We start from the raw sequence: 20,772 nt of genomic DNA, 5'->3' as shown, positions 1-20,772 counted from the left end.
GTGTGACTCAGGGTCAGCAGTGTCCCTCCACGGCGCATGCGCGTGTGTTGAGCGGGAGTGACTGGGCTGAAGTGTCTCCACAGAGTGTGCGTGAGTGAGCTGTGCTCCCACGAGGAGCGTGAGAGAGCAGCGTCTCTCTGCCGAGCCTGGCTGTTGGGAGCACTGTGTGTGCATGTGTGAGCTTCGGCAGCGCCTGGAGGGACGGCACGGGGAGGCGCTGGGCAGAGGGGCAGTGCCAGGGAGCTGTGCAGAGGGGGCAGTGCCAGGGAGCTGTGTGTGAGGGTAGGAGCTGTGCCTCAGTCCCTACAGAGGCTCAGTGTGAGGGAGCTGTGTGTGAGTGTGTAAGTGGGGGCAGGTTCCCCTGTGTGAGCAGCAAACTGATGAATCTGTGTATGAATGAATGAGGGGGGTAGGCTACGCTGGGAGCGGTGAGGGAGCTGTGTCTGTGCAGGTTATCCTGTGGAAGCAGTAGTGGGGGGAGCTGTGTCTGTGCAGGTTATCCTGTGGAAGCAGTAGTGGGGGGAGCTGTGTCTGTGCAGGTTATCCTGTGGAAGTGGTAGAGGAGGAGCTGTGTGTGCAGGTTATCCTGTGGAAGCAGTAGAGGGGGGAGCTGTGTCTGTGCAGGTTATCCCGTGGAAGCAGTAGAGGAGGAGCTGTGTGTGCAGGTTATCCTGTGGAAGAAGTAGAGGAGGAGCTGTGTGTGCAGGTTATCCCGTGGAAGCAGTAGAGGGGGAGCTGTGTGTGCAGGTTATCCTGTGGAAGCAGTAGAGGGGGGAGCTGTGTGTGCAGGTTATCCTGTGGAAGCAGTAGAGGGGGGAGCTGTGTGTGCAGGTTAACCTGTGGGATCAGTAGAGGAGGAGCTGTGTGTGCAGGTTATCCTGTGGAAGCAGTAGAGGGGGAGCTGTGTGTGCAGGTTATCCTGTGGAAGCAGTAGAGGGGGGAGCTGTGTGTGCAGGTTATCCTGTGGAAGCAGTAGAGGAGGAGCTGTGTGTGCAGGTTATCCTGTGGAAGCGGTAGAGGGGGGAGCTGTGTGGGTCACAGAAGCTGTGTATGAATGTGTGAGGGGAGACAAGTCACCCTGTGAGAGCGGTGAGGGAGCTGTGTGTGTGCAGGTTATCCTGTGGGTGCAGGTTATCCTGTGGAAGTGGTAGAGGGGGCCTGTGTCCCTCAGCTGTTTCTCCACCTCCTTTATTCACTCCTCTCCCTGCAATACACTGAACACAGGAGCGATATGTCCCAGTCGCACACCGAACAGGTGAGTGGGGTCTGTCGTGGGGCCGGAATCCTGAGATAACACCCCCCTCCATGCGAAGGGCCTGGTTGAGGGGGGAGGAAGGGGGGGGGGGTCAACGTTCATGAGTATCTTACGTTGTAAGCACTGTGGGACCAACTCATAGGCAACACTTTGTCGTAACTTTAATGTTACTACAATAGTACGACTAACGTACTACAACATGCTATTCACAAACCTACACGAGGAGACCTCCGCATCCCTGTGTTGTCCGTGTGGCCATTGCAGCGGTTCAGGATTCTCCGCACACACAAGTGTATGTTTTAGTAGTAAATGTGGGAGGAACATGGGAGAGCGGCTGGAAGTGCGGACATTTTCCTATTATTCGGGAGGAGGAAGAAAGGGGTTTAGGAAGAGCTATGGAGGGGTTTAGGGAAGAACAAGCAAATACAAGCATTGCTATTCATAAACTACACTTCTTGATACAACAGCCGAAAAGGTCCCAAAACTGTAGTTAGTAAACTCCAACTAAGCCTCGGGGTTAGTCCAATGCCAGAATCCAACTCCACCTGAGCCTCGGAGTAAGTTCAGTACTGGACGTGGCCACTCAAAGGTACTCAACGGTACTCAAAGGTACTCCCATAGAAAATAATGTTGGCAGGGGCTTAAAAGAACACCTTGTAGGAAATAACATTAAACAAAACAATTTATTTTGAATATTTTTTTTATATGTTTGTATGTATACATATGTTCACTGAAAAAAACAAAGGTTAACGTGATAATATATTTAGGTGGAAATGTCAATTTAGACAGAGCAGTTTAACAAAAATAACACTGAAATTCCCCTTTTCTGGTTAACTGAAGATACTAAAACTCGCGCACTCGCTAAGCAGTGTTGGCTTCAATGATCTCTTTTCAGATGTTATCATTGATGTTATCAATGATGTCACTTCAAATGTCATCGGTGATGTCATGGAACATGTCATGAGTGATGTAATATGTGAAGGTATAAGCAGTGCATGGAAAGCGTGTGAGTTATACTTACTTCATTGAAGTATAGCTGATGAATGTCAGTGTTTTATAGTTTAAAATGTTACATTTAAACTGACATTTTCACCAAACCTTTGTTTTTTTAGTGAATTTCCAAAGTTATCTTAACATAAAGTAATAGTTTATTACCTTATGCACCTATGCCAACCCCCCTCTGTTCACATCCTTTGGGCAAGCGCAATGTGGGGTTAGTACAAATACAAAAAGAAAATCGGTTGTGGTATATACTGCCGTACACTGTGAAGTTCCTAGTAACGATGTGCTCACTCCAAGGGTCAACCGTAATAAACACCCCAATATTAGATCCATACAAATAAAGGTAGAAGGAGCACTATCTTAAATAAATAATTAATTACTTATTTAATCAATCAAACTCATAGGTTACATTCCTAAGGTTATATTTTACTGTTTGTCCAACAGTCCATAGAACAGAAACCAATACATCAGGGAGAAAGAAACCAAAAAAATGAAGCAATGTCTTGATTTTTATATACGTAGACTTTTTTCTTTATTAGGTGTTTCCTATAATAAGCACACAAATACAGCCAACGGGTTCGTCACACCTTAGAGGAACGTCTTTGAAACATATTACAAACACGTCACAGATAAGTTAATACATACATTTACTGTAGCATATAAATAGTGTTAAAACATTATAATACATATACACATCAACAAATTACATATAATCAAACATTAAATTTTTTTATATAAAACATTACATGTAAAAATGTATGTACAAACACTATACAAGGAACTTCAACTAATTAATATCATTATGTATAAATGTTTTGCATACTTCCGAAACAAAAACACACGGACAAAAAACAGTACACTACAAAGTGTATAATCAATAACATCGTCAATGATTCTATATTGAACCTGATAAAATGTTCTATCACTCATTATGTACCTGTTCAAACTTAGACAAAACCTTACAAAATACCCACTAAAATATAAGTATACAACTCCGTGACTCTTTCTTAGTACAAGACCATGTCATTTGCAAAGAGCGTAGTTCATTCAAAAGTTTGGTAATTCTAATCCAATCTCGAAAAGATTTCCTCATATTAAAACTGGGACAACTAGTTTCAGATTTATCCACTGAAATGTGAATACACAACTACATAATTTTAACCATAATGTGAGACCATGTCACTTTCCAAAGCCTAAGTCATTTAGAAATACGAAGATCCGAATCTAACTCAAAAGACATCCGCAATCAAAGATTCAAAAATACTTTATTCGGTTAAAAAGCAAGATAACCATGAAAGTGCAAATGCAGTTTACAAGAGGTGGAGTATGCTTATTTTAAAAACACAAAAGGAAAGGAAAACATCAAAATTTAATTCATATATACAATAAAAGCAATCAGTCCGTTTGAATTGATTTACGGCACTTAAAAACCTCCGCAATCAAAAAAAAGAAATTCCTCTGTACAGAAGAAAATACAAAAGTCAATGACCACGATCTAAACACTTTTTTCAAAGAAACTTTACTTAAGTCCCCTCTGGTCTTGAGACCCCAACCACAAGGTGCGACTTACCAGCAATTTGCCTAAAAAAGGACAGTCCTAAAAGAAGACTTCTTGCATATCTAGGGACAAAGTCTGTCTCGCAGATATTTATGCATGTCAAAGCCGTGTGTGCCATTGTTTAAGATATAAAAATCTGTTTGTTGGATTAGGTGTAGGGCCTAGCAGACAACCCCTGCTGTGGACGGCTTTTGACTGTGGTTAAGTGGGGTTGGCTGCAGGGACTAGCTTGCAGCCAAGCCCTGTGCCCAACCCCCATGGGTGGCCACCCCCTGCGTGCTCGGTACCCTGGGACTAATCCACTAGGTCCCGGGGTCAGTAGCCCTATCCTGCCACCTTATACTTAATTAACCCCTCCCCTGCGGGGCTAATTCCCCCGCTGTGCTGGGGGGCAGGGGTACGCGTGCAGCGCCCCGGTGCCCATGACGAGCACGGCTCGTCATGCAGCACAGTGGCGCAGTGCTTATGACGAGCTGAGCTTGTCATGATCACGCCCGTTCCAATGGAATGCCCAGCACAGCAGGGGAATTATCCCCGCATGGGCGCGGCGCAACGGTCATGACGAGCTGAGCCCGTCATGAGCACGATACGGGTTAAAAAAAATGTATTGAATTTGTTTTGTAACATTTTCGGACTCAGTGCCCTTGTCCTGTGATGGTGACCACAACATTTCTCTTCATGTTGCTGGCAGCCAATCGGGGCGCGAGCTCCTGTGAGGTGCCCAGCAGGAAAAAAAAACCTTTCTTCCAATTAGATTGCTTTATTATTCTAAGTTGCCTGCCCGTGGGACTCATGTGAGTGTCCCTCAAACCAAACTGTCCATATATCTATACATTTTGAACCTTTATTTCTGAAAAAAGAACAGATTTGCACCAAATCACAAAAACATGGTTTCTGGAAAAAGATCTAGCTTTCTGCCAATTATGGGGTAATTTTGTTTAGCCGTTTCGTTTGTAGCATTATTAAAATATCCCTAGAGAAATTGCTAGAAGAATTCGCGTTTTGGAACCATCTGTTTCTCTTGGCCCTGCTTGATGGATCAACCCAAAATGTTCAAGGAAGGCGCTGAGGCGGATGACATTTTTTCGTTGGAAAGTTTTGTGCCAATTTTCCAATGGTGCCAAACCTATTAGCAAACCAAAAAAATACATTTCCTATGGAAATTAGGTATTAACTATACATTGGTCACCATCACTGAGTGATCTATTACCTACTGCAGTTCCCAGTAGATTGTTATAATTAGGACCTAGTTTCCATAGACAAAGCATTTTTTGTTTTGTTAATACTTTTGGGGTTGTTTGATGAATCTTCACAAAATTTTCAATACTAGTATGACAATCGCTTCAGCTGCTGCCTAGGAAGTTTTGGGGTGATTCTCAAACGGGGGCTTTTCTCCTGCAATTTCCCACAGAGATTTTGAACACGGCTACAGCCCTAAGCGCTGAATAGAATTACACCAAATTTGGGAGAAAGGTATTACCTCATCCAGAAAGAACCCTTTTTAGGTCGAAGCCTGCATTGCAGGGCCTTGCTCTGCTGCAGGCAAAGAGATGTTGTGAGCAGGGGATTTCAGTATGGCGTGAAGCCACGCCTCTTTTTTCCATTGGCAGGCCTCTGGAAACGGAGGCCTGCCATTGGAAAAAGCTCCTGTTTAGCAGATTTGTCTGCTCTGGATCCTGTCTCTCGAGGACTCCATGACCTGCCTTACGGTAGCACGACAATATTTTTAGAAATATTGCCTTGGCAACCGTGATGCAGGTCAGGGAGTCCTGGAGGGGTGGGATTCAGTATCCTGTTCCCACCCCTTTTTCTTTTTTCTGTACGTGCGGTTTTCGTTATTGTTGCCTCGTTCTCCTTGCTGGAAGGAGGCATTGCAGTGGATGGACCCTCCTTGTTGGTTTTACTTTCATACTGTACAGAAATTAATGATTTTGTACCGCTCAGCTGACAAAAAAACGGTATATGTCTACACCACAGCTGCTACGAGCTTCAGCTACGCTTTAACAATCATACACTCATGGGAGGATGAAGTCTCTCTTAGCACTAAAACTGCTGAGGTGTAGGATCGAATGAGAGCACTTTTACGGGATTAACAGGAAGAAAACTTTTTAATTGTCCATTGGCTGCACGTTAGACTAAGGGTTAGAACCCTGGTTTATGATTTGATAGGACGGGTAAAATGTTTATTGGCTGAGGGACCACGGAACTGCATCGCGACCTGTTGATTAGTCAAAGAACGGTTTGTTAATTGTTCATTGGTTATGGGGCCTGGAAACTACACGTGCATGAGGCACAGTATTTACCTGCTGCACGTCTATGCCTCCAGTCCGTGGCTGTAACAGATGTATTTACTACTTGTATGAATGAGTGTTTGGTTTGGACAGCTGCAATCCTGCCACCTCTGGCCTATCCGCCCAAGTGAACTAATGCCATTATTGTAAGAATATACGGCGAGTCATTTGAATGACGTTAACGCTAGTAGGTCAAGGCTAAGGCAGAGCCAGTGTACTCGACCCTGCCGAGCAGCAGCTTCTGTGACGTTATCAACCATCCGCGAGCCACCCGGCGTGTACCCTCTCGACAAGCGCGTCATCTCCTGCTCCTCCCATCTGGTCTGGTCCAGACCTCGGCGACTGTCCGGTCCTAGGGAGTCTACCTGCACCCATGGCCGGCGCTAGGCATGGGCAGCGTGGGCAGTCGCCCAGGGCCTCGCAGCCAGGGGGCCTCGCGCTTTCAAATACTTAAGAGTTTGGAGGCCCAGGGGGCCCAGGAGACCCAAGGGATTTAATCAATACCTGCCTGCCGGTCTCTCTTGGCCTAATCGCTGCATCTGCATGAGGATAGCAGCGATTAGACAGGTCATTCAAGAGCCCTCACCAGTGAAGTGCGCCCTGCCCCTGGTTAAATAAGAAGCAGGATCACCTGCAGGGCGCAAAAGAAAAGATAGAATGACGGCGCCTCACACTGAAAACCGCTCAGCTCATCCAGGACGAGGGAAAGGGAGCACAGAGTGAATGAAAGGGGTACGAAATACGGAATCAAGTGAGAGGGGGCGGGCGGAGCAGATAGGTGTGAGATAGCAGCCAGACAAGAGGTGCAGGAAGAGGAGCACAATCAGAATGTAAAATTGGCTGGAGCAGGGCTTTCAGCGTGCTAGGTCCCCCGAGTCTTTACCTGGTGGTAAATTAAAATCGACATTGAAACAGGCCCCTATCGAACCCTATATTCATGTCCTTTACTTTACTTACAAAAACAATGATCCTGTATCAGCACAATAATTGTATAACATAGTGGCCGGGTTGGACATTAGGGCAATCAGGCAGTGTGTAATGGTCTAATCTGTCAGGTTAGTATTTGACCTGTTTTTTGGGCTGTTTGTTTGCCTGCTTTATGGTCAGATAAACATATTTTTAATGTTGATTTTCATGATATTAAAACAAACATTGCCTGCAGCAAAATCAAATCTATGCAATCTCCCATACCAACGTAAACAGCATGTCTTTACAAGTTAAAAACTGCCCTAATTTTGACACTTTTCTAGCTAACTAATTCACTAATGGGGGCCACTTTTATTTTTCTCCTCTCCTTTGGAGCTCTCTTAGTGCCAGAATCCCCGATTTGCATATCATTTTCATTAATCCCATTCAATAGAACAATAACTAGGTTAAATTCATTTAATGTATTTCCACTTATGTACGTATTTTATTAGGATTTTTAAAGCTATTTCTAACCATTTTACTTATATATCAAAACTAGGTAAGTTGCTTCTTGCAAAGCGGCTTCAAACAATGCCATATAATTAATGTCCAATTGATATTACCTCCTATGAGGTCACTTCCTGTCAGGTTAAATCTTATGCAAATTATAGGGGCCTCGCATGTTCCTATTCTGCCCGGGGCCCCACAAATCCTAGGACCGGCCCTGCCTGCACCCTACCTTGTGCTGCCTCTGTGAGTGTTCCTGTGTGCGCAGGCCGACTCTCGGCGCCCTCGCTGCACTAAGCGAGCTTGTCGGAGTTGTGTCAGAGTGGGGATGGGAGAGATATCACCTACCCTCGGCCTCCCACCATTCAAATATTGCTGGGTGCTGACTTCTGTTATAATGCCCGCATCCCTCCCTCCCCTGCGCCTCCGCCCACTGCCACTACAGACTTGTAGCCAGCAAGTTCAAACGGTTCACCTGACCCACACTCCACCCAGACATGCCCAGTGTGCTTTACAGCACGCTCTCAGTGTACTACGGTGACGGGATGTTGTCAAGCCAGGCAGAGCTATCGATTGCCAGGCACACAACTATTATTACTTCTTCCAAGGAACCCCCCGCCCCCTCTAGTGTTCCTCCTCCCACTATCCCCCTGGGGAATGGGGGGCCGAACCAAGGGGCATAATTAGGCAAGAGCAACAGAGCTGGAAAGACACCCTTTAATTCCAGATAGTGCACGTGTTCAACTGTACTCCAAGGCTATGTGTGTCTGCTGCTTCTGCAACTTGCAATAAGAATAAACAATGGTCCAGATGATTGAATCACCTTGTGAAAACGTAATTTAATGGACAGACCCATGTGACGGTTATGTACGCATGGCTCAATAGTACTAGTGGTCCATATTCTGCATTATTATGTTTTGCAGGAGTTAATCCCACTCGGCTGACTAGGAGATACACTGTGTTTGGCCTTGCACCCTTGGGTAAGCACACTGCCCCTTTGGGTTTTTAATTGTTTTACAATATATCACTACAACAGGGTAATTCCCTTTTATTCTTTATAGGGTCATCTTTAACCCTTGGTTGCCCTACTATTGATTGTCCTGAGGAAGACTCGCACGGTCCAGGTCTAACTTACCGGATGACCATAAGTCGAATCGAAACGTCGACAATATTTTTCCCACCTTGGACCCACATTTGCAATATAAAAAAGTGCACACATTTTGACATGGCTGTCTGTATTTAGTTTATACTGACATCAGGTGTTATTGATTACTACTTTGTGGGCCAGGTTGTTTTGATACGGAAAACTGTGAGACCGTGATTACAGAATACTAATGTGAATATTTTGTCTATTCATTATCCTGAATTTCCTTTCTTTTTCTACTCACTGTACACACTTTTGATCACTTCCTTTGTGCACGCTCCTTTGGGCAACCTTTTTACTCTAAAAAACATTGAGAAAACTTTGTAGATCATCACTTATTTGATTAGAGACAATGAATTAAATATTGTCCTCTTATTTGATATACTGGTGTTGTTGTGATGTTTCTTGTTTGTCTGAAGTAACTGAGTTCATATATGTGTTGGAGCGTATTCAGTAGGAACGCCCATGAACATATAACTGCATGAACATGTACTGATTGAATCGGATTATAAAGAAATAGGTTCTGGACCATTGTTTATTCTTATTGCATTATACCCAGGTCCGTATCCTTCTGGGTTGCCCCATTTCATTAATGGCTTCTGCAACTTGGGAAGGGGTCTTAGGTGCTTGTTCCACTATGACTGCTGAGTGGCCCAGTGTCAGGGGTGACTCCTTCAGCTGGCCCTGTGCTTTGCATTTTGAGATTTGCAATGAATCTTTCATTTTCATTACTTGGCATTGCCATTCCCTCTCATTTGTGTAGCGCACATCTACCAATGTCGATATCTTGCAGCACGCTTTCCGTGTCCAGTTAGTGGACGACCGGAGCATCCTTGTTTAACAACCTAGTGACACGGTTAGGCGTCTCTCAATAAATCGTATCTGTCATTCCGCCCCATTGAAACAACTGTCAACATTAAAATGTTACTTGGCCACTTCAAATTTAGGCCAGCCATTGATTAGCGATGTATTTTTATTGCCATGTGCAGAGCGGTTTTTGCACAGTGTTCCAGATTTGGATTGCCTTCTGGTTAATGCACTCACTTGCTCGTTATACAGCACTCGTGGTCACAATGCTATGTGGCTTTGTAGGTGTTCCTTAACCAAATATATTCAAGTAATCGAGTATTAAAAGATGAATGTCTGAATTGGCCCCACCGGGATACGAACGGATGGGCTGCAAACAGTCGCCCAGCTTCTGAGCTGCTTTCTCAACGAGTTTTTTGCTTCAATGATTCCGAGCAAAACGTAAAAATAAAATCATTGCCTCAAGAAGTGGCATTTCAAACATGGTCGTCGTTCAATGGCTGATGTGATGGCATCTTTAAAGTGTATTCAGCGATCATGAGAGTGTTTCTTTCTCTCTTTGGCGTTCACTTCATGGATGCCGACCTAACAACACATCTGAGGCAAACATCCACTGTAATGTGCTTTAAAAAGTAACAATCTCACCACAAGCATTTGCAATGCAATAGGTCTCGCATTTGCGAGAGTTTAAGCTATTGGCATTGTACATGACAATGCCTTTTATTTATGTGTTGAAAACCAACACATAAATAAAAGGCATTGCCATTTACAATGCCAAAAGCTTAGACTTTCACAACTGCGAGACCTATTGCATTGCAAATGCTTGTTGTAATATGGTGTAAATCTGTACAGTAATTTTGGAGTTATTAAAAAAAAAGATTTATAGATATCTAGGGACTTGGAGGGTCCACGGATCCAACAAAACTAATGGTGAGATCTGATTGGCTGCCAATACTTCACAGGAAGTGTTGGCAGCCATCTTGCGACTTAGACTCAGTCAAGTCCCAAAATAAAAGTAAAAAAAAAAACAGAAAGGGGCATGGTAGGAGTACCCTGACCCTCTAGACCTGGTGGTGAGGTTCCACAGAGACCCAGCCAAGGCCAGAATACTTTTTGTTGTAATTTTGTTGCAAATCTGGATGTCCAAGGCAAAAAAAACCAACGCTGTTTCCCAAGCTTGTATTTTATTCAGCCCCCCCCAGGATGGCCAGGTTCCATGGGGTGTATACAGTAATCAAAAAGTTGGGGGAGGGGGCTGCGCGGCCTGCCTCCTGGACCGATTTTGACCCTATGAACCCCATCCTCCAGTATCCGGCAGTGAAATGCAAAGGAATTTTAAGGTGATGCCTATGTTTAAATGTGAGTTATAAGTATGACTCATATTAATTTGAAAGTACAGCATAACTGATAAATTAAAAATATAACTATAACTTTAGAATGTCTTATGCTTATGTATTTTAAGTTGGGTTTCCATAGCAATTAGAGGTAAAGTTTTCCTAGCTATAACTTTTCTTTAACCTTAGTTTTTTGGTGAATTTCAATGGTTTATCTGATGGTAGTAACACATTGTGAATATTCGTCTAGTTTAGTTTTGTGGAGTGGAGTGTTATTAAGTGCAGTGTGAAGAATCAATATGCTGGAGGAGAGTGCTCTAAAGTCTACTTTACTATAGTATATTGTGGTATAGTGGAGTGGAGTAAAGTGGAATCAGGTATACTGGAGTGAAGTACAGTGGAATGGTATAGAGTGGAGTGGCGTGGAGTGAATTAAGATACAGTACAGTGAAGTATATTGGAGTGGTATAGGGTGTAGTGGCGTACACTACAGTGGTATACAGTGGGATAGCATACAGTGGAGTGTGGTAAAGTAGAGTTACATTTTTGCAAATATTGTAGATTGTATTTGCGTCCCCTGTACTGGTGTGCAGTGGAGTGCTTGAGATGGGAGTGTTGTACAGTGTAGGAGAATATATTGAAATATCATCTACGGAATTAGTGTACAGTCAAGTGGCGTACAGTGAACTCTGGTACAGTGGAGTTGCGTGAAGTGGAATACAGTGGAGTACCAAACATTTGAGTGGCATTCAGTTTAGTGAGCTACGCTGGGCTTACGTAAAGTTGAGTGTGGTACAGTGTACTGTTGCAAATTAAAATTCCATACAGTGCTATGGTGTATATTGGAATGCTGTACAGTGCAGTGGTGCAGAGCGGAATAGCATACACTACAGTGGGATACAGTGAAATAGGGTACACTGCTATGGCATATACTGGAGAAGTGTAAAGTGTAGTGCCAGACAATGGAGTGCATGGAACTGAGTAGCCTTCAGTGTAATAACATTCAGTTTAGTGGCATGAAATCTTCAAATGTATATTGAAATGACATATACTGGAGTACCGTACAGTAGAGTGTTGCATTGTGAAAGGAGTGAAAGGTTTTTGGGGTTTAGTTAAGGGGGTCCAAAGAAAAAAAAGAGGGGTCCAGAAACATGCTTAACTGCAGTGTATTTCACATACGGTTTTGTACTTTATGTTCCAAGAAAACCGCCAGTGCATTTTGTTACAATGTGGCAGGATTACATATAATAGTGCCCGCATGAATATTTTGTGTAGTTTAGGTAAGTAGTGTAACTGATTTGTAAGTTTTAAGGTATTTAAAGTTAGTAAAATCTGCTGTTCCATTATTTTAGCAAAATATGGGGGTAGTTTTGCGATATATACCACAGTACATAGTGATTTCAAGTCTTCAGCTAATTGTCTAATCATTGGCTTTAGAAAAGTTAAACGCAGCTTTGTTGTGTTAGGTACACTTTGCCCCCATGCTCTGCGTTACGCCTTCCGATGTAGGTAAGAATTAGGTGTAATATTTTTGGCCTAACTATTATCACTTTAGTAAAGTGATAATAGATATATAAAAATATTTGTAATTTTCTATATGTATCTATTTTTTAAATATCAAGAGCTCTATGGTACCACAGTACTCCCAAAAACATTTTGTAAATGTAACATTTCTTTTTTGAAATTTCTATAAATGTTCATATATATATATATATATCACAACAACGATTCCTCCGACTGGAGGAAAGCTTGGAGTCGCGGTAAATCAATCACAGTCCGCACAGGTTTGTGTTAGTTTATTTTTAGATCCATTGGGGTGTCAAAACAAAGCAGTAACCAACGCGTTTCGACAGCCTCCGCTGTCTTGATCACGGTTAGTTTGTAAAGTGCATTTGCCACAACTTATAAAAGAAACCAAATGAAGTTACATACAAAGACACTCCCCCAAAGGGGTGTTACCAACACTGCAAAGCGTTTCAGTTCCGCCACATCCCTGCAGGGATTGTGGGCCTTGTAGCTTTTGACAAAACACAGTGGTAATTCTCAATAATGAACATCAATTTTATACATACATTCACATTAAAGGTATTCAGCCAATGTTCGAATGATTAACAAAAATTCGGTGTTACTATCTGTGTGTTTTGAATGAGTTAGTGAGTTAGATGTTGGCCCTTTTATGTGTTGGGCATAGAAACAATGACTTTGTCTGACAGAGGTGGCCACAATGAAAAACTGCTGCGGCAAAAAGAATCCAGACATATCCTCAATTTCAGGACAATGACCCCTTTTGGTCTTAACCAATCGGAGGAACTGTACATACACCTGTAAATATTATGATCTCAACAAATGTTCAATGAGAATCCTGAACAGCACCCCGTTTAACAGACACTCAAAAATCCTTTCAACACAATCACATCACTTCACACCACTTTAAATCACAGCCACAACATCACACACACTCCCTCATACTTTGCAGACTACTACCAACATTATACCATCATCCCAACACATAAAAGGGCCAACATCTAACTCACACTCACAACGAAACAATCAAAATGCCCACTGGAGGGCGGTAAAACAAGTTTCAAAAACAATATATATATATATATATATATATATATATATATATATATATATATATATATATATATATATATATACACACACACACACCATATACATATACATATTTAGGTAGTTGTAGTTAGGATGTAGTTTCCATAGGAAGAGATAATATCTTTGGCGTTGTTTTGATGAATACTCGCAACATTTTCAAAACTTGTATGGTGCTCACTCCAGCTGCTGTCTTGAAAATTTCATAGTGATCCGTCAAGCGGGGGCAGAGAACAAGGGGGGGTTCTCAAAAGGTGTGTTAATTCCCATAGAGATTTTAGACATGATTACAGCCCGAACTGCTGAACGGAATTAATCCAAATTTGGCAGAAAGGTACCTGTTGGTCCAGAAAGTGAAATTTTGATAAATTGGAGTAAATCCGTTCAGTAGGTTTTGAAATATTAAGGAAAATTTCAATTTGTATATATAGGGACGCAGAGGATCTGCAACCCCTTCAGATCTCGTGTTGAGATCTGATTGGCTGCCAACACTTCAAACCAGGAAGTGTTGGTAGCTGTCTTGGGACTTGGTGTAGGAACCTGGCTCTGTATATACTATCCCAAAGTAAGGTATAGTGGGCACAGAGTCCATGGAGTCCCCAGAGGTACAGTAGAGGCTAAATTAGGTAAGTACTAAAAGCTCTCTTTGTGGTAGTGTGGGCGAGCAGTTAGGCTTATCCAGAGGATGTGTTAAGCATTTATTGTATTCACTAAATGCCATAGGGAATACTATCCATTCAGAAAAGCCCTAAAAACGCACCTCTTTCCCAAAATTGTCTGAGCAGTGATAGTGTGGGGGGACTGAACTTCAAGCGCCAGGATGCCCTCTGGGTGACAGGACCGCGCTCTACAAGTATACCTACAATACAATACAATACACTAAATCAAGGACTGATACACACACTCAGAGACAGAATCCAGATCATGAGGCAAGTATAAAAAAATATGTACTTGTGTTTTATTTTAGAACCAAGCAGGACTTTTCACAGGTGAGTAAAATATACTTTCAGAAGCAAGACTGTTCAAGGAAATCCAGTTGTGCTTGACATTTCAGTTCTTTACAGGTTTGTATCACTTTCAGTCAGTCAGTCAATCTTTATTCGGTATTTAAAAAATACCATAAAAGTACATAAAATAGTTCACACATTAAAATACATTTCAAGGGTCCGTTACGCATACAGTTTTTTTCCATATAATCCCACTCTCCCATCGAAGTCCTCAACCTTACAGCAATCTTAATAAAATTCATTATACAAAACAGCGTGTGGGGGTCATTGGCCTTTTGTAAGAACAACAAAGCAAGCTTAGCACATTTAAACTTTGACTGTTTTATCAGTTTCAAAATGCAGTTGGAATCATACAGTAGGTACTATCAGATTGCTTTTGGGTTACTTTTGGATTACTTTGAGTACTGGGAGTAGTATAAAACACCGTAGAATCTCCACATACAAGGTAAGTATGACAATTTATTCTTTGCAATAGAATTCTCTTTTCATCATACAACACAGATCAACGCTTAGACATTGTTTAGGCCCAAAAGCATAGGTTCCTATGGGGAAAAAGTCTTAGCAGTTTTGAAGTTAAGAACACAACTTACAATGGTGAGTTTTTGGGGGTTAGGACCAAGGATCCCTAAGGTCTAGATGGGCACTCGAGTTGCACCACCAGTGGCACTGGGGCGGCTCGTGCAAAATACAGTTGCCAATGTTAGCAAATGGGGCTAAGAGGGACTTTGGTTAGGGACTACTGATGAGCAGGCTACTCAGTTGTGGGAGGCAAGCTCCTGGGGTTAAGGTCTGCACTGCAGGGGCCAAAGGCCAGCACAGGATCTGCACCACCAGCACCGATTCTTCCACCCAAAGTGGAGGCCAGAACCTGTGGAGCCAGTTGCGGGGGCAGCAAAAGGCAGGGTTATTTTCCAAAGATGGCAGGTCTTTGAAGCTTCCCCTTTCCTGGATACAGCCCATCCTGGGGGAGGAGGCATGACACCTATGCCCAGGATGGGCTTTGTTTCTGGACCAGCTAGTGGAGACTCTCTACCCAGGGGTCCAGAAACCTGTCTGGGGGTGGCAATTGGTGGGCAGACATTCAGGAACCAAACCAGGACTGGCAGATTTTCAGGGGGCATTTCTAAGATGTCCTCTGAGTGCATTTTACAGTAAATACCACACTGGCATCAGTGTGGGTTTAATGTGCTGAGAAGTTTTTTACCAAACTTCCCATTTTTAGTAAAGCCATTATGGGGCTGTGGAGTTCGAAGTGACCAACTCCTAAACCATATACTCTTTATGGCTTTACTACACTTACAATGTCTAAGAACGGGCTTGGACACTATAGGGGTACAGGGCTCATGCCTCTGCCCCCTCACCTAAGGGCTGGGGCACCCTGCTAGAGGAGTGATTTACCTAGGCCTTAGGCAGTGGATTGCAGGAATGGCACACAGGCATGTGTGCCATGTCGACTCTTAACTTTATCCGCACCAAAACACGCAGCCTGCAATGGCAGTGTGTGGGTGTTAAGTGCAGGGTTTCTAAGGGTGGCACAATAGGTGCCACAGCCCTTAGAGAACTTCCCTGGCCACTGTGCCCTTTGTACCCATGGTATCTTTTACAAGGGGCTAACCTGTGGCCAGGGGTGTGGCAATTGTGGATACAAAGGTATAGTCTTGGGAAAGAACACAGGCCCTGGGAACATGATTGGCAGGGACCCATGGCACATCAGGTCAGGCTTCGTCAGATGTCAGACAGAAAAGTGGGAGGTAACCATGCAAAATAGGGCACTTTCCTACACTTGGCCTGAGTCAAGTCCCAGAATTTATTTTATAAAAAAGTAAAGGGATCAGGGTAGAACTTACCTAACCCCGTAGGCCGCATGAGGGTTGGGGGTCCCACTGGGACCCTGCAGGGTGAACAAAACCCACTATTTAAAAAAATCAAAATGAAGTGCGGGCTCCAGCTAGTAAATGGCCCCCAGGTGGCAGGTCCGAGGGATATGTTGCTAATAAAGAAGGGGGGCACATGGGCCCACCTTACTGGGGTCTATTAATGCCCTGGGGACCACCACCTCCCCGTGGCTTATACATTTTAAAACGGGGGCTCTCGGACCCTCCCCAGGCCTCGGGGACCACCACCTTCCCAGGGCCATATGTCAAAAAGAAATCGGGAGGGAGGCCTCTTGGACCTTCCATGCCCTGGGGACCACCACCTCCCGGGGCTAATGTACTATTATCGGGGGACCTCTTTGACCTCCCCGGCCCTGGGGTCCACAGCTTTTCTGGGGCCATAATGTATTTGTATTAGGGGTCTTAGGGATCCCCCTGGGCCCCAGGGACCACCACTTTCCCAGGGCCATCTTCTTTTTAAACAATTGGGAGGGGTTTTTTCATCCTGCCGACTGTTCTCAGCCTGGGGGACCGCCACCTCCCTGGAGTAGGCCATACCCAAAAAGAAGAGGGGGGCCACACGGCCCTCTTCCTGGAGCCATAGATGGCTCTGGGGACCGCGACCCCCCCAGGGTCAGCTCTTGCTATACCCCAAGGTTTCCACCCACAGGACATTGTTGTTAGCTGTGGCTTGGCCGCAGTGGTAAAGCTCCTGCCAAGGCACAGCAAACAGCAATGTCCTGTGGGTGGGCACCCTGGAACATAGCAGGAGCCTTCCGTGCTTCCAAGAGAAATCATTAAAAATGCTCTTGCTTGCTGGAAGTGGAGCAGAAATGCTTTTAGAGACAGGGAGCCGCCTTTCCAGCAGCTTCCTATGTCTAAAAGTAATGCCGGCTCCCGCAGGAGGTGGGAAGCCTTCAGGGACCGAGGGGGCATTAAGCCTCCCAGTAGACTTTGCCGGGCCCTGGGGGATGGGGTCTCTGGGACCGAAATCGACCTGTCGATGGGGCCCACATGGCCCCCCTCCACCATTTGAGAAAGGCCGGGCCTCGGGCATGAGGTCCACAGACCCGAATTCGGCCCAAGGAGGGGGGCCGCGCATCCTCCTCCCCAAAAGGTTTTTAAAAAAATAAAAACATCCAGGCCCTGGGGATGGAGTCCCCAGGGCAGAAATCGGCCTGGGGAGCGGTGCAGCGCAGCTGAGGGTCTTTGGGGGTCAAGAACCCCTCCTGTTACCTCCAATAAGTCCCACACAGCACAATTGCTGAGAGCTGGTTAGAAGCCCCACCCCTTTCTCCACCACTCTGCAGATGGACCGACTGGCCCACTCCTGGTTGGCGTATGAAGTCCTATTGGATGTTGGGGGTTCCTGGGGTCCAAGAAGTCCTCCTGTTGATTCCAGTTTGTCTGACCCAGCAGAATTCCTAGAGCTGGGCAGAAGCCGCCCCCTTTCTCTACCACTCTGCAAATGCGACTTCTAGTTAAATAACCCTAGAAATGTACGTAAAAAACAAATGTTACAGGGATATTATAGTTTGGAAACAGAATTTGAAAAACCTTAGAAATTCACTTAAAAAACAAAGGTTACAGGGACGTTATAGTTAGGCTCAGATTTCACTCATATAAAACCATATAAATAAAGCAGTTATAGTTACCTGAACTAACTATAACTTACACCCCTGCCATGCACTGCTTATGACCTCACAAGTTACATCACTCATGACATGGTAAGTGATATCACTGAATGACATCCCTGATGACAGCTTAAATGACATCACTGATGACACCATTGAGTATGTGTTTTTAAGAGTTTAAGGGTGTTAAGCATATATACTAACATACTACAAAAGTTAAATTAGTATACTTGGTCCACTACTACTGAGTGATACTACTTGTAACATATATTAAGTGCGTGGCTGTATGCAGCCTTGCATGTATGAGTGTGTGTAAGTGGCTGTATTGGTGTATAAGTCGTTGTTTGAGTTGCTCTGTAAGTGAGTGAGACGTTGTGTGAGTAGTGTTGTCAGTGAGTGAGTGACACTATGGGTGGGTAAGTGGGTGTGTAGTGACTGTATGGGTGAGTGAGTGGGTGTCAGAAAGGCTGCATGAGTGAGTGACTGTGTAAGTGTCTGCATAGGTGAGTGAGTGGCTGTTTGAGTGGGTGTCTGGTTGAGTAAGTGTGTGGCTGTATTGGAGAGTACATGTCTGTGTGAATGGCTGTATGGGTGAGTGAGCAGATGTGTGAGTGTTTGTTTGGATGTGTAAATGTGTATGTAAGTGGTTGTGTGGGTTTGTGAGTGTGTGAGAGAGTGCTTATATGGGTGAGTTAGTGCTGTGTTGCGAGGCTGTATGGGTGAGTGATTGGGTGTGTGAGTGACTGTGCAGGTAAATATGTAAGTGTTTGAGTAGCTGTATGGGTGAGTGTGTGGCTATGTGAGTGGCTGCATAGGTGAGTAACTGGCTGTATCAGTAGTTGTATGGGTGAGTAAATGGTTGTGTGAGTGGCTGTACAAGTGAGTGAGTGGGTATGTGAGTGTCGCTATGGAGGAGTGAGTGGATGTGTGATTACTGGTATGGGTCTGTGAATGGGTATTTGAGTGGTTGTGAGGGATTGGTTATAAAAGAGGTTGTATGGGGGTATGAGTGGGTGTGTGAGTGGCTCTGTTGATAATGTCTTCACTGATGTCATCAGTGTTGTCAGTGACCATGTCATGAGTGATGTAATATGTGAGGTCATAAGCAGTGCATTGCGGGGGCGTAAGTTATAGTCGACTCAGGCAACTATAACTGCTGAATTTCACTGGTTTTGTACGAGTTAAATCTGAGCCTAACTATAACATGACTGTAACCTTTGTTTTTGTCAGTGAATTTCCAATGTTTTTTAAAATTCTTTTTCCTTACTATATCTTCCCTGTAACCTTTGGTTTTGTAAGTGAATTCCTCTGTTTTTTTTAGCTAGTAGTCTTCTATTTTCTGCTTCTTCCAAGTACCAAGTATATATTCTGTGACATTGCTAAGTGTGTCTTTTATGTTCAGCTCTTCCAGGTACCAGGTATATTCTGTGACATTGCTAAGTGTGTCTTTTATGTTCAGCTCCTCCAGGTATCAGGTATATTCTGTGACATTGCTAAGTATCTCTTTTATGTTCAGCTCTTCCAGGTACCAGGTATATTCTGTGACATTGCTAAATATGTCTTTTATGTTCAGCTCTTCCAGGTACCAGGTATATTCTGTGACATTGCTAAGTATGTCTTTTATGTTCAGCTCTTTCAGGTACCAGGTATATTCTGTGACATTGCTACAGGTATATTCTGTGCTATTGCTAAGTATGTCTTCTATGTCTCCTATGTTCAGCTCTTCCAGGCTCCGGTCACATTCTGTGATGTTGCTGCCTATTTCTCTGATGAGGAGTGGAAGCTGTTGCATGAATGGCAGAAGGAGCTGTACAACAACGTGATGAAGGAGATTCACCAGACCCTTGTGGCGCTCGGTAATGTCATTCTGTCCACCTGTGTCCTTGGGAGTGATGGGAAAGAGCTGATCGTTTGTATTTACCGGTCTGATGCCAGGAGGCACTCACTGGAGTGCTTGGGGTGGCATTGCACCTGGTACTAGGGAGGCATTGGCAGTTAAGATAAGATTAATGTCCTAGCATAAGAGACGCTGCATGTCTCTCTCTGTTGGGGTCATGTCCAGATGATGTACAGTTTTGTGCCTAAGGTAAGAGCTCAGATATAATGTATCCAGGGAGACCTGCTTGTGTGTTTTGTGTGGAGAATGCAGGCTGGGAGCACGCAGGTTTTGTGGGTTTTTTGGGTCTGTGGTAGGTAGAAAAGACCAGATGGTATCTTCTAGTGGGGGGGGTGCTGGTTTCACTGCACAGAGATCGGTGTATGTCCGTCTGTGGTAACGGATAGTTGTCCAGGAAAATACCACGCTGCAGCCTTTGTCCTGATGGCTGCTGAATGGTGTCCCCTTGTCCTGCAGTCAGATTGTTCCTGGGAGTGGGTTGGCGTTAATTCCCCTGTGTGGAGTCATTTGCGAGCTTGGCTTCTTGGCAACCTCTGGTGACTAAGTCGAGAATAATATGCATTATCCTATTGTTTGCTCCTATTAACAGGTCCTCTTATCGCTGCCTCTGTCTTTTCATTGAGCCCAAAAGGGAAGCACGAGATGGTGACCGCGGATCCAACGGACACCGAGCAACGGACCAGCAGCATTGGTCCTCCTCCAAGTAAGTGCTTTGTGTAACGTGCATCTGTGGGGACAGTTAGGTACGCCTGTAGGAAATCCCCTGTGCAATGCATTCATGGGCAACAGTAGCCCACAACTCCGCTTGGCTAACATCACAGCTGCAGACAGAGCTCTCCAGTAGAGTTTTAGCCGTGTTTGCCACCTTCCTGCTCACTGTCCGTGATTTCTGGTTGCCTACTAATACCCACACAGACATCTGTGCCCAGGACCAGGTAGGCAC

At 44.3% G+C, this 20,772-nt stretch overlaps 1 protein-coding gene across 2 annotated transcripts in view; it reads left to right on the top strand.

The window, feature by feature from the left end:
* The window catches only part of LOC147678845 (uncharacterized), a 102,931-nt gene that overhangs the window by 67,135 nt on the left and 15,024 nt on the right, over nucleotides 1-20,772 (top strand). The window contains exons 1-3 of one of the 2 annotated variants that reach the window (XM_086946268.1): nucleotides 1,057-1,255; nucleotides 19,653-19,788; nucleotides 20,419-20,532. In XM_086946268.1, the coding sequence (XP_086802394.1) occupies nucleotides 1,232-1,255; nucleotides 19,653-19,788; nucleotides 20,419-20,532 (274 nt within the window). In that variant the 5' untranslated portion in view covers nucleotides 1,057-1,231. Of the gene's footprint in view, nucleotides 1-1,056; nucleotides 1,256-19,652; nucleotides 19,789-20,418; nucleotides 20,533-20,772 lie in introns of those variants that run through there. The other variant, XM_086946269.1, reaches the window with a different exon arrangement.

The sequence above is a fragment of the Lissotriton vulgaris genome, chromosome 12 (genome assembly GCF_964263255.1).
Source record: "Lissotriton vulgaris chromosome 12, aLisVul1.2, whole genome shotgun sequence".
NCBI classification, from domain to species: domain Eukaryota; kingdom Metazoa; phylum Chordata; class Amphibia; order Caudata; family Salamandridae; genus Lissotriton; species Lissotriton vulgaris.
The sequence above is the reverse complement of the archived record's forward strand: the minus strand, read 5'-3'. Positions and strand labels throughout refer to the sequence as shown.